Genomic DNA, 12,883 nt, shown 5'->3' with positions numbered 1-12,883 from the left:
GCAGCATTGGGACTGCAGAATAGCTGGAAGAAAAGGGTTTGTCCTTAAAAACCCACTGGCTCTGCCGACTGGAGCCAAACCACCGTTTGGAATTTTTTTTTACAACACTGCAGAGAAACCCTTCCGCTGCCTTTTATATAATTCTCCTCTGAAAGAGATAAAATTTAGACTTGGCTCCAACTCTGAAGTCAGCGGCATCTCCCCAGGATCCTCAGCGCTCCACGGCACTGAGGGGGCCGGCAGAAAGCGCAGAGCAGGCAGTGCTGCACCCGCAGAGCCTTGCAGAAGTTCAGCAGCTGGGAAGCGCCTCTTCCAGCCGCGTTTCCGCAGGAATTCTGCAGAAAACCGTGCTCATGAACACAGAAAACGACTCCCCTTTTCCCTCCAAGTGAGTTTTAGAAAAACGGTATGCTAGAGACTGGGTGCCCTGGAGTTCTGTCCAGGACCGCAGCCAGGATTTAGTCCTACACAAATAGGTAACTGTCAGCAGCCCAAGGAGCTTCTAAGTATCCTCACAAAAGAAAAATGGAAAAGGTTGCTCATGGGTTGCTCACTGGATGGGATGAATTCTCAGATGTGAAGACAGGTAACACCTAAAGCAGCAGAATCTACTTTGCTGTTTTTCCCAACGATTGTACCATCATCCCCCAGAGCATCAGCCCATCTCACGTAGAGAGAACCTCTACGAGATGATCGTCATCTGGACTCCACTCCCCTCCAAGCACTTGGCATCTGCAGCTGGAGCCAGATGTTAAGAAGAGCTTAACCTCCAGGGAGATGAGTTTCCTTCAGCCACCTACCGCAGCACTTCCACGGAGCAGAGCTCTGTAGAACCAGCTATCACCATTGCTCTGGCAGCAAGGTAACACCAGCTCTCTCTAGCTTGCCAGATGCTCCTGTGCATGAAGCAGGAAAAGGAACTGGATGGATTTTACAGGAGTAAGATATATTCCCATTTTGGAGAGAGGGAGATTCAATTCCTTAGCAAAGGCCGTCTAGTGAATCCTTAACAGGAGCCAAAACAGGAGAGGGATGGAGCAGAACAACTGAACCATGCCACTTCTCAAGAAACTCCAGGTACCAATACTTTATTGCCAAGTTCTCGTCTGCTGTAAATTGCTACTATGTAAGTGATTCCTGTCTTCCTGCAAAGCTCTAATCCTCGTGTTGTGAACCCAGAAGCAACTGGACTTGACTTCAAAAAGCATTCGCTTCTGGCCTAATCCCAATGCCATCAAAGCAAAGGGAGAGCTTTTCTGACGGCTTCAATGTCAGCAGAGTTCAGCTACTTCTAATCAATTCTGAAAATCTTACCTACCACTATTAAAGCCACAGCTCATGTTTTGAGAGCACCTGCTTGAAATAAAAGAGTTGGACAGATGCTTGTGTAGAAAAAATAAAGGCATTTTAAGGCTGCATTCAGAGTGCCTAAATTTTGCTCATATTCAGACTTGGTGAATCTTAGAAACCAAAATTTCATGGAGCAATTCAGATTGCTCTCTCTCTCGGACTCTGTTCTTTAAAACAGGGAATCTGTATCTAGCCTTCACAGTTCGTTGTTGAAGCCTAAGAGAGTGGAAGTACAACGATAGCCACTGCTTCAGACTTGTCCTGGGAGCTAAAAATAGTAACACTTGCAGCAGTGTTGTATGCAGCACTTTGCAATGGTCAAAGGCACTTGCCATCTCCACCACCAGCCAAAGGAGGATCGAGACAGAATGGGCTCTAATGAAGAATTCATGGGAAAATGACAAATACTGGAAGGAGAGAGATCCTTAAAAAACAAAAAACCACTTTGAACCAAAGTCCTCTTCTGCCACTGAAGTACTTTGCTATTATCATTTATGCAGGTATTAACCACACGGCTGGTAAATCACACCACTTTAATTATTTATAGTCAAACAGACAGTAAGACAGACATTCATTTTTATTTCCTCTAAACCATTGCCTCGTCTCACTGCCCTCTCCACAATGTGATCAATCCTTTTACGATAGAAGTTCACTGACCCAAACTAAAAAGGTCATTTAATCACATCCAGTAATTCACTGACCAACACCAGACAGGACTGCTCTACTCCTCTCGACTGGCCTTCTGCACACACAAATCACAGAATTCTTCCAAAATGCTGGATTAAAGAAACCCTTTTCAGAGAGATAGCAAATCCTGTCTAGACTCCAAGCAGTGGCAACTCCACCATTTCCTCCTGCAAGCTGTTCCAAACTTTAATTTTCCTTGCAGCTAGGAAACTGTATCTTATTTCAAGGTTGAATTTGTCCAGTGTTCGGTTTCTGGATTTTGTTATGCTTTTGTCTGCCAGACTGAAAAGCCCCTCACTACGCGAGAGCAAGTGCTTCTTCCTTCCAGGCATCATCACAACTTTAATGCTACGTGCCGGCATCAGGGAAGTCAGGAAAACAGAGACACACAGCCCTGAGCACTAACAGCACATTAATCAGTCCCTGCACATGGATGAGCACTTGGACTGCCTTAACATTAAGGCAAATGTGTGTGTGTGTGTGTGTGTGTGTGTGTGCGCACGCTTTGCCTATTTCAGTTTTTAATTCCGTCCTGTTAGGCAAAGATCAAAACAGAAACGAACCAAAAAGCAAAAGTCCTTGACTCTCAGAAGCCTGAAACCGCCAGGGTTGTTCCCAAGTGCAACCACGGGAAGCTCCAAACAGGGGAGGGAGAGAAGAGTCAGTTTGGGAAGTTCTGCTCCCATGATTAGAGCCGTCTACCTAGGCTCTCACAGAGTAAATACATTTTACTGTAAACTACAGCTGAATCTTTCCTGTAAGATTGCATTTTCCACAGCAAAATGAGATCTGACACATACTATGTGAGCCCAGAAACTGTTTCTGGGCAAACTACAGCTGTTTATAAAGAAGAACAAGGCATACAGGTTAGGTCATACTCCGATGTCTCTACTAAGGCCTTCATCAGGGAGAGCTCTCCCTAGACTTTGGGTCACGTGCTGTATTCAGGCACCAGTCGAAAATCCTCCTGTAGGCAACGAAGAGCTGAAAATGAGTGAGGATGGGATCTGAAACTCTTTTACTGCAGAAACAAACTGAGGCTGAGTAGCCAGTGAGTAAAATCAGGAAAGGACCAGAACAGTAGCTCACCTACTGAGGATTTTCCCAGGGACATAGCTGATTTTTTACTTCAGTATGAAATATGCATTTGCCAGATGTGCAAACTACGCATAAAAGTATCATCTGTGCATTAGAGATAGAAGCTAGAGTTGCAACTGGATCAAACCAAAGAAACCAAAGCGGTGCAATAGAGCTGGGAGAGCACTGGGCAGGAAAGACCCACTATGAACTCAACACCTTGCAAATCCTTAGGAAAAAAAAAGCAAGAATAAAGCTGGAATATATTTGTTGGGGCAGGAACCAGTTTTCTTCAGTGCTTGTGCAATGCCTAGCGCTCAGAAATCCTACTAAGGGATCCATGGCACTACTCACACTGTTATACCGCAATAATACAGTAAACAGAAAGAAAATCCATCATGAATTCATCAAAAGTGGATCACATTCAACTAACGCAATGTCTTTCCCCGAGAAGACAACTGCTGAGGGAAATGAGACAGCCACAGCCTGGGCTTCACAGAGCACAAGCAAGGTGCCGCTTGGGAAATTACAAACTGTGGATTCCTACAGCCGTCCTGAGGTGGGGACAGCACTGGGTGAAGGTGAGACAGCCCCAGGCAACAGCTGGGCTGATACTGCAATTCCTCCAGGGTCAAGTCTTGAGCCCAGGCCTGTGCAATCTTCATTAATGACCTCAGTACAGAATAAAGGGAGTGTGCAGAAGGCATCACTGAAATCTGCAGAGAAGCCCTTAACAGAAAGAAAGTTCACGCTGTCATAGGGAAAGAATCAGATGACCTCAAGTACTGGAGTGAGAAAAACAAGACGAAACTCAATAGCATGAAATGCAAGGACAGGGACCGGGCTAATGACAAGAATTTCTGCTGTGAGCTGGCGGCTGCTGGAAATGACAGAGGTGAAGGGTCTAGGTTTATTAGTCCATCCCATGAGAACTGAGAGCCACAGATGTGACACAGACATGAAAAAGCCAAATGCAACTCCAGAAAATATCAGGTAATTCTAGTAGAGATGAGCTATTGCTATTATACTGGGTCCAGCAAGATCTGCTCTGAACTACTTGTAAATTGTGGGTAATTTAAGTTCAAGTAAGATATACAGAAGGGTAGATCAGGGCAGGAAAAGCTGTCTTATAAGAGGAAACTAAATTATCTTGGCTTGTTTAGCCTGGTAGAAAGAAAGCCAAAAGCAGAATTTGATTATTCTCCATAAGCACCACAGGGAAAACACCAACAAAAGAGAAAATCTATTTATGCTAAAACATGAGGTTAAGAGGAAATTTGTGCAGACCAGCCATGAATACGTGTAGGTTGGAAATTAGGATGTTTCTAGCCATCAGAGACTGTGGGGGTTTGAACAGCATTCTAGTGGGAACAGAAGGGGCAAAAGTCTTCCCAGTTTGAAGTTTGTGCCTTACATTTTATGAGGCATATTTTAAACAACTGCAGCTGGGTTCTGGCCATGTAACCCATGAGGACATTTCCAGTTTTAGATGGAAATGATTCCTTACAGTCCTGGAGCTTACCAGGTATGAAATGACTCCCACCCAAATCTTAGCTCCTATAAAGGATGCAATTCATATGTGACAGAAAAAATACCTTCTCCCAATTATTAGGGAAGCCCCAAGATTTTAAGCCCTGTCTGCCTTCACCAGTTCTTCGTGGTTAGGATTTTCGCAGAAGGTTTTACAACAAGCACTCTTCAGCAAACCCTGAACTGAGAACGACCTGCCTCAACATCCTTCCCCTTCACCCACCTTGTCCCTCACACACATCAAACCCAGTTTCTGATGCCCATTAGGTGCAGAAGAGCACCCTCCCAGTGTATGTTTAATAGGAACAGTGCCCAAATATTCCACAGGCTTCAAATCTGTAGGATACCCCTTGTATTTATAAGCAGGGAAGATCTGTACTGTCAGTTTTGTAAACAGAAGAAAAAACATTGTCGTCATCCTGTCACTTATTTTTATTTGGATGGCAATGTTAGGAAAGAAAGAAAATTTACCTCACCTCCTACCTCCCTGCTGCTTCTCATCCCTTCTCTATTTTTTAAGCGCCAGGAGCTCTGTTATTGAGTCACTTGAAAGCAGACACAGAAATGCACAAGAGATTATAGCGTGGGCAGAAGTCTCAAACCCACTCAGCCTTGGCTTTATACCATCTGTTAAATCAGGCAGAGTCTGAGCGCAAGAAGTTCCTCTGCAAGTATCAGATCCTGCAGAGGAACAAAAAAAGATATGCGGTCATACACATGCACCAAGGGGAAAGGTCTAAAGATTTAAATATGCCTGTGGAGTGAGCGTTGATGGCCAGCAAGCGTATTAAACAGGGCACAAGGCCATAATGCAGTAGAATAGAAATTACTTAGGGAGCCTTTCTAATGGGACTTAAAGGACCAGAGGCATTTCCAACACAGAAGAACAAACATCCTATAATTAAGAACATCAACATAATCATTGAGGGATGGAGATCTGAGTCATGTCTTGTTGGTGTTTCAGCCTCAGATTTTACAGAATCCAAGTGTTTGAGATGGGATGATTAGGTTGCTAAACTAACCTGAACTTTCAGGTTATAACTAACCTTTCAGTCTCTGAGGGTCTGCTACAATTCCCTCTGGAGTGGATTTTAAAGTTTCATTAACCTCAGTGGATGAGAGATTATGCCATAAATATTTAGAGTTTTTGATGCTATTGCTTTTACTTGCCTACATCGCAGCTTTACTATTCCACAGGGTCTAGTATCTAGTGGAGAAACAAAACAGGCTGGAGGGGTAGTCCCATGTTTTTGAGCAACGGAATAAACCACTCCTGTTCCATGTACGTGGTCCAGGCAACCACCACCTTCATCACTGCTTCTTGCATTTAAGCATGGTTTAAAAGTCCCACTTAGGGGACTATGGGGACTCAGATCAACATGATGGCCCTTGTCCCCAAAGCCTGGAGTTCAAAGCAGAAAGATATGTACAGACCAACTGACAGGAAGCAACACTGGACGGGATTATAGGCAGCGGACTCACTACAAAAGCTTACTGTTGGCTTTTTGCCAATACTGTGCCAAGAGACAGTTTTAAAAAGGTATTTAAAAAGTGTAATGAAGTAGATTTATGGCTGTTTAACAGAGCTCTTCCCCAGTACGCTGTGTAGCCTGGGAGAAGGCAGGAAATGATTGTTTGAGGAACTTACGAGAGGCCAGTGGAAGCTGGAACCAGCAGAAGCAGAAATCAACCTCAATCCTGCATGAAAAATGACAGGTAGGGAAAGCAAAGACATGGAATATCTTCAAAGGGAAGGCAAGCAGCTTGCAGATACAAAAGAGGAGTCATTTGAAAGATATCAAAATGGTATGATTCAAAACATTCAAAATATTGTAACCAGTTTATGGATCAATTTATGGTTAATGTCAAGTTGTTGATGCTTGCTGGGAAGAGAGGCGCGTGGTTGGGTATAAAGAGTGTTATCCTACAGCCAGACATCCAAAATGAAAGAGAAGCAACCCTAGGTTTTAATGTGGACAGGGAAAGACAGGTCTGGAGCAGAAAAGCAGGTCTGAGTTTTATCAACACGGCAATCTGGGGATGAGACTAACCAGAGAAAAGGTGCGGCAAAAAAAAGTGAAGGAAATGAGGGAGAACACACTCAAGGCCCACAGAAGATGGGAGGAGGGAGGAGAACTCTGCAGAAGCAATGAGAGGCAGAACAACCAAGAGAGGAGAGAGACACAGGAGCGAGGTGGGAGATGTTTTTACGAAGAAAAGAATGTGTGATTGCGTTGAACACCGATGACATTGATCAGGAGGATGGCAGACTACCGCGCTTCTGGCTTTGCCTAAGGAAAAGTCAGTAGAGCAGCTTCAGTGGAATGCCAAAAAGTGAAGACCAAACTCAGAGAGGGTCTATGCTGGAATGAGGGAGTGACCCCAGGCAATTTTGCAGGCAGCTGATGCAGCGAGCTTGGAGAGGAAGGGAGGAGTGATAGCAGCAGAAGCAAGCAAGCAAGCAAGCAGGTTATCTTTCATTTGCTTTATGATAAGATAGGTGAGACTACAGCATCTTTATACTACAAGGGGAAATAGCCAGGGGAAAGGGAAGGGACAGAGATCAGGAGACTGGATAGCCTGGGGTCACCAAGCCAAGATGAGGGTTAGAAGAAACAGGGAAATCAAACTCTTTAGTCCCTGAAACACAGAAGGAAGTTGCAGAGGTAAGATGAAAGCCATGTTTCGTCTCTCTGTCTCTCAAAAGGACTTGGCAAGATTTTATGTGGAAAGAAAAGTCAAGATAGGAGAAGGGGAGGCTGCAATGAAAGCTACATAATTAGAATGGGCTGCCAAGAAACCGTGTTTCTAACTCTTCTCTGCAACAGTTCCTTGTAATTTCACTTCATGGAGAACAGTGGACTGCATAGCCACACTCTCCTGTATTGGTCCGTGTCCTGAAGAACTTGCAAATCGAGTATTTGAAAAGCACAGAGTCCTCACTGAAGTCTGTCTGCTGCTGAAATGAAGTGATACGCGCCATTGTTCAGCTCTAATTAAACTGGAGGCACATTATTTGCTCAAACACTACTGTTTAATTTATCTGTTTGCTCCAGAAGGTGCTTTCCATTTTCCCATCATTCTCCCGCGAAAAGACAATGCCTAACCAATTTCCAGGAAGCAGCCTTTCTTTATTTTTTGAAGCGAAAGGCAGATGCTGAGCAGAACAAATTAGTTAAAGTGTAAAGGCTTCCACAATACCTTGGAGAGCCATTTCAGCCTGGTGCCTTGGGAACGTGAAAATCTCTCTAAACAAAGGCTGCTCTGAGTGTAAATCTCATTAACATACAAGAGTCCTGCTTGACCTGACTTTGCTCTACGCTGAAGCGATTGAAACGTAGACAAGCTCCAGCAGTATCAGCAGATTTACATTAGTCTGGCAGGCCGGATTTCACACAATACAGTCAGTCTGCAGTGACTGAGACCATACTGAGTCAACCGTTGGGTTTTCAGAAGCTCTAACAAGTTTGAATGCATCGCTGTTTAAGGGAAAGGACTGTGGATGTTTGGAGAGGGCCCTGATCAGGACTTCATTGAAGCAGACTTTCTTTTGTGAGACTTTTAGCTGTACTTTAGAGAAGAGACCCAAATCCTAGCTCTGGTGCAGATCTCAAAATGTGGAATCCAAATTCTCAAGGCTTGCTGGGAGCTATAAAATACCCTTTCCACGTGCCGCTTGAACCTTCACAGAACCCCAGAAATGGGGTAGCCTATATGAAACAAAAATGTCTTTCCCTTGAAGTGTAGGAAATCCTGTGGATTCAGACAACTTTAAAGAGTCTTGCTGGCCGAAGCTATTGAAAAGGGGACATTAAGTAGCAAATTCTCTCCATCGGGGAGCCTCATCTACCAAATTTGCAATCCTGTCTTGCACAACCCACCCAGCAGACGGGGAAGCTACAGCCATTTTTTGCCACCACTGTGTAAACCCTGCCTGAAATCAAAGACCATCTACAACAGCCTTTCAAAACCAGCATCCTAATGACCCCTCTGCACAAAGGGATGGAAAGACCAGGTTCTTATGCTGGGAAGGAGAATGAGGCAGGCCAGGCGGATGGCACATAAAAATCACTAGTGGGGGAAGGAGGTATTATTTTGTGCTTATTTTGGGGAGTAGCACCAGAAGAAATATAGGCCCTAGAAGCATTCAGTGTTTTCCTCCTTCTCCTGCATATTTGAAAATCAAATAGAGAGCCTTTGAGATGATGTTGCTGTGACTGCTTACACAGAGTAGGAGAGATTGTGTAGTTACCTTCTCAACAGTTATCAGCTAAGCTGCTGAGGCTCAGAGCCCAAAGCCTGAGAGGGTGGGAGACAAGGTACCGTCCCTCCCTTGCCTTATTGCCACTCTGCAGCTGAAGCTGGAAGCAAACCGGCCTCACAGGGTGATGTGACCAGCATCTGCTGAAATGGAGGGCGTTCTCGGGAAACAGTCTGTGATCACTACAAATCTGGCATCACTCTTCCTCTAACAAGTTCCTGTAGAAAGGATGATCAACACCTGTTTTGGAGGATGCTTTGCTGGGGAATGGTATCCTACTGACAGCCCTGTATTGCAGGCTTGCTCTCAGAGGCAAGGACACAACCACTAACTAAAGTAATTCTCAGCGAACACCATTAGACAAGCAAACATTATCTCTCTGATACCGACGGGGAAGGACAACAGCAAGATGGCTTTGCTGAGAGTCTCAGAGATGATCTGGTCTACTCAGTTTTTGTACCAGCTTAAGAGCTTTTTGTAGGATAATCATTACCTGCTAAGTAGCTTGCTGCAGCAAGTTGGTATGTGCAGCTTTGGAACCCAGGGAGAATACCTGGACGTGGACACCACAGGAGATGCTTCCACTCCCTGAGCAGACAGATAACTTTGAAATCAGGACTCTTGTGTGAATACAATTTGATGCTTTTTGGTATTTGCTGGAGGAGGAAAAGGGCCATTTCTGTCAACATTCCTGTCTGTGCACCTTTCTGCTTGAACACTCAAAGCTAAAGTGAATGCAGTGGAAACCTGCTCTCCTATTCCAGGTGCTTCTTTGACACCCATTCCCACCTCGGTGAACAGCACACTGTCTTCAGTGCATCCTCCCTCCAATGTCCCAGAAGTTTTGGGAAGTGCAATTACCTCTCTACTCCCTTTTTCCCTACAAATACGGAAAGAAGACATTTGCTTCAGTGAGAGACAGCACCTAAAAAACTCTGGAGATCTGAGGCAGAGAAATGAAGAGCATGTTCACATTGGTGGCTGCCAGTGAGGCTGAACCCACACGGACTCTTGAACCTCAGCTGCAGGGGAGCTTGCTGCAAAAGACCAAGCTAACACGAGAAACACTGACTTGTTTTCTGATGCAGTCTAGTCCCATGAGCCTGCCACTGGCCCCAGACTGATAAGCTCTGCCAAGGAACTCTGCAGTCTTGAGCGTCTTTTTGCTCCATTTTCCAGTTTCAGCTGCATTTTGCATTGTAGATTTGTGCTAATCATACGGGAAGACTCTGACAGAGGAAGGAATTGAACATGCGACTCCCATGAACCAGTCCAGCAAACTTGAAGACAACCCTCCCCCGTGACAGGAACTCCAAAATGCATGAGGGTTGGTGAATATTCATTTGTAGTATCTGTGCTAATTTGCATTCTGTTTGCCAGGAAAGCTGGTATCTATTCTCTTCACAGGGCTGACGCAAGGACAGGCTTACATATAAAGGCTCACTTACACCCTCACAGTTTAGGGAAAAACCCAAAGCTTAAGTGCAATCTAAACAGTATGTACACGTAGGCTGTGTGCTGGCTCTCTGCAGAGGGTGGAACATTATCTTCAGAGCATCAGATTTGTTTTGGTCATGCTGGTGAACGTAAGCCACATTTTACTAGTCTTGGGCTTAATAGGATCCAATAAATATGCAAATTTCCAAAATAATTAAATACTCATGCCATGATAAAGCTGCATCCAAGTATATTTTCTAATTAAAAAATCCCTCCTTGTTTCTGCCAGTCCTCTAACCAGTGGGCTGGGCAGCTTCCTTACAGAGCTGAGGCACAAAGTAGACACACACAGAGTGGTAGGAGCGGATGCTGTGGCCTGCCTGGGGGATTTTGTTGCACAAGTATCAGTTTTGTACTTCCTGTTCTAGTTAATTAAGGGTACTTTCTCCTTCTATTCTCTGACGAAAGGCAGGCTCATCTATTCCTTAGTTTCCAAAGGGCAGTAACATCTGCTTGGAAAAAGCCACTGTCACCTTTGATCCACGGATATATTCGTGCTGATCAGATTGTCAAAAAAATGTTTTAAGATCATGTCTTTTAGAATATGGGTTACCCTTTGTTTTATGAGTAAATTTATACATATTATGGGGTTAATAAATTATTAATAGATGTTGTGGGCATAAGTAATCCATGTTACAGGTGGCTACAAGCAACCCATTAACCTGCTGGACTTCAGCAGTCTCTAAGAATTAACCATTTATTGAAACTTGTAACACAAATGAGCCATTTTACTCCTGTGCCTTCAACACACAACTGAATGCTGCTCCTTGAGGGAAAGGGGGTTTCTCATGGCAGGCACAGCCGGGGAGGGAGAAAGACAGCTCCTGGCTACTAACTCCCAATTCCTCTGGATCCTTTCTTTGGCCCTGGGCCACTAATTCAAACTACAGTGCCTCTGTTTTCTCAGATTTAAACTGAAGATGACTTGCTTGCCTCCCAGCTGGCTAGCGAAGATTGCCCTTCATTCTGTATTTTGAGATGTGATATATCCTTGCTAAGGGCAATTAACCTGAACTTATTTTTGCCTTCCCATAGTGGTTTCTTCAGTTCCCATTAGCTAACACGAGTGTGATAAACCTCTCTCAGAAACGCTTCTTATTCAGCCCTCCACTTGAGAGAAAGTGCTTTACATGTTCCTAGTCAATAATGAACCACAGCCACGCTATGTCCTCTAGTCAAAGAGGCTACTGAAACAGTAGCTCTAATTTGACCGTATGAGCAAGGAGCCACCACGTTTTCCCCCTTTTGGTACTCACTTCTGGCATGATTTCAATCTTCTCATAGCGCCGTTTATACGGAAGAGTCAGCACCTCTGCTCTGCGGTAGGACATTGGCGGTGGCTGGCAGTCTATCATCAGATCAGTGCGATGGGACTGGGTGGGTGGTGGCTGAGTGTACTGCTCCGGGCAAACTACATGGAGAGGCTGCAAAAGAAGACTGTGGTGACACAGAGAAACGTCTGGCTAACTCTGCACTGCCCTACAACACACCTGTACTGTAACTGTTGCCATAATGAGCTTTGCAAATTGATGTTCGCAAGCTAACTTATTTGTATGAAAAAAATATACAAAAGATGCAATCCAGAGGATTCAGTCAGGATCGGAATAAACTGTTTGAGGGGCAAGCAGTCTTTGCTCTGCATATAAAAACTGTCCAGAGTAACAAGGCCTAAATTTGTGTCTTTAATCACCACTTAAGTATCAGCAGTCAGTCATGTTAGATGCCGTAAGGAAAGAAAATAGTAAAACATTCAATAGTTTTATCTTCCAAAATTTTGTCATCTAAATTGGAACCAAATGACAGTAGTGGTGGGGACCCTCACAAAACAGCACGGAGCAAGGCAGACAGGTATCAAAATGCAAGACTGCAAATATTAGCCAAATGGGCAATTCTGAGTTTTCATAAAGTGTCAGTAATATATTAACAAAGCATAAACAGGCTGGTTACCACAAGGATCAGCACAGGATTTAAGGAATCCAAGGACAAGATGCTGTTTCTGCAAACTGTTTTGGAAACAGCATTATGCTTCAGTAGCAACATGGAAGAAGATGCTTGTCAGAGAAACAGGCAATGGCAACAGGTCACCAAACAATGACAGATGATGATCCAGACATTGTTAAAAGGTTTGAAAGAACACGTATTTTTGTGCATGCCAAGCTAACGATAGATCCAAAGGAAAAGCTCAGCCAGAAAAATACCAGGTATTAATTTGTGTTATGAGTCAGAAAGCAAATTTCAGCAGAAACAAACTGGATGGATAAGGAGAGGCTCAGGTATATGCACTAAGGCCATAAAGAGCCAAGGGGGGAATGGAGAGCCTACATGAACACTCTGGCATTCTCCCGAGACAGAAGAAGTCTGGATCTTGCAAACAGGGTGAGGAAAGCAATAGATGTGGAAGAGACACAAGAGTGGAAATCCAAAGCAGCAGTGCCAGGACCAAGGCAAGGATCAGCTGCAGGCATAAAGAGCCAGATAAGG

General features: G+C 44.3%; 1 protein-coding gene across 3 annotated transcripts in view; it reads right to left on the bottom strand.

Annotated features, from left to right (window-relative positions):
• Window positions 1-12,883, bottom strand: part of INTS9 (integrator complex subunit 9) — a 71,555-nt gene that overhangs the window by 4,603 nt on the left and 54,069 nt on the right. For all 3 annotated transcript variants that reach the window (XM_067294445.1, XM_067294446.1, XM_067294447.1), the window contains exon 14: window positions 11,659-11,826. In XM_067294445.1, coding sequence (XP_067150546.1) covers window positions 11,659-11,826 — 168 coding nt within the window. The remainder of the gene's footprint in view (window positions 1-11,658; window positions 11,827-12,883) is intronic.

Source organism: Apteryx mantelli, chromosome 3 (assembly GCF_036417845.1).
Source record: "Apteryx mantelli isolate bAptMan1 chromosome 3, bAptMan1.hap1, whole genome shotgun sequence".
In the NCBI taxonomy this organism is placed as follows: domain Eukaryota; kingdom Metazoa; phylum Chordata; class Aves; order Apterygiformes; family Apterygidae; genus Apteryx; species Apteryx mantelli.
This window is presented reverse-complemented; position numbering and strand designations above follow the sequence as displayed.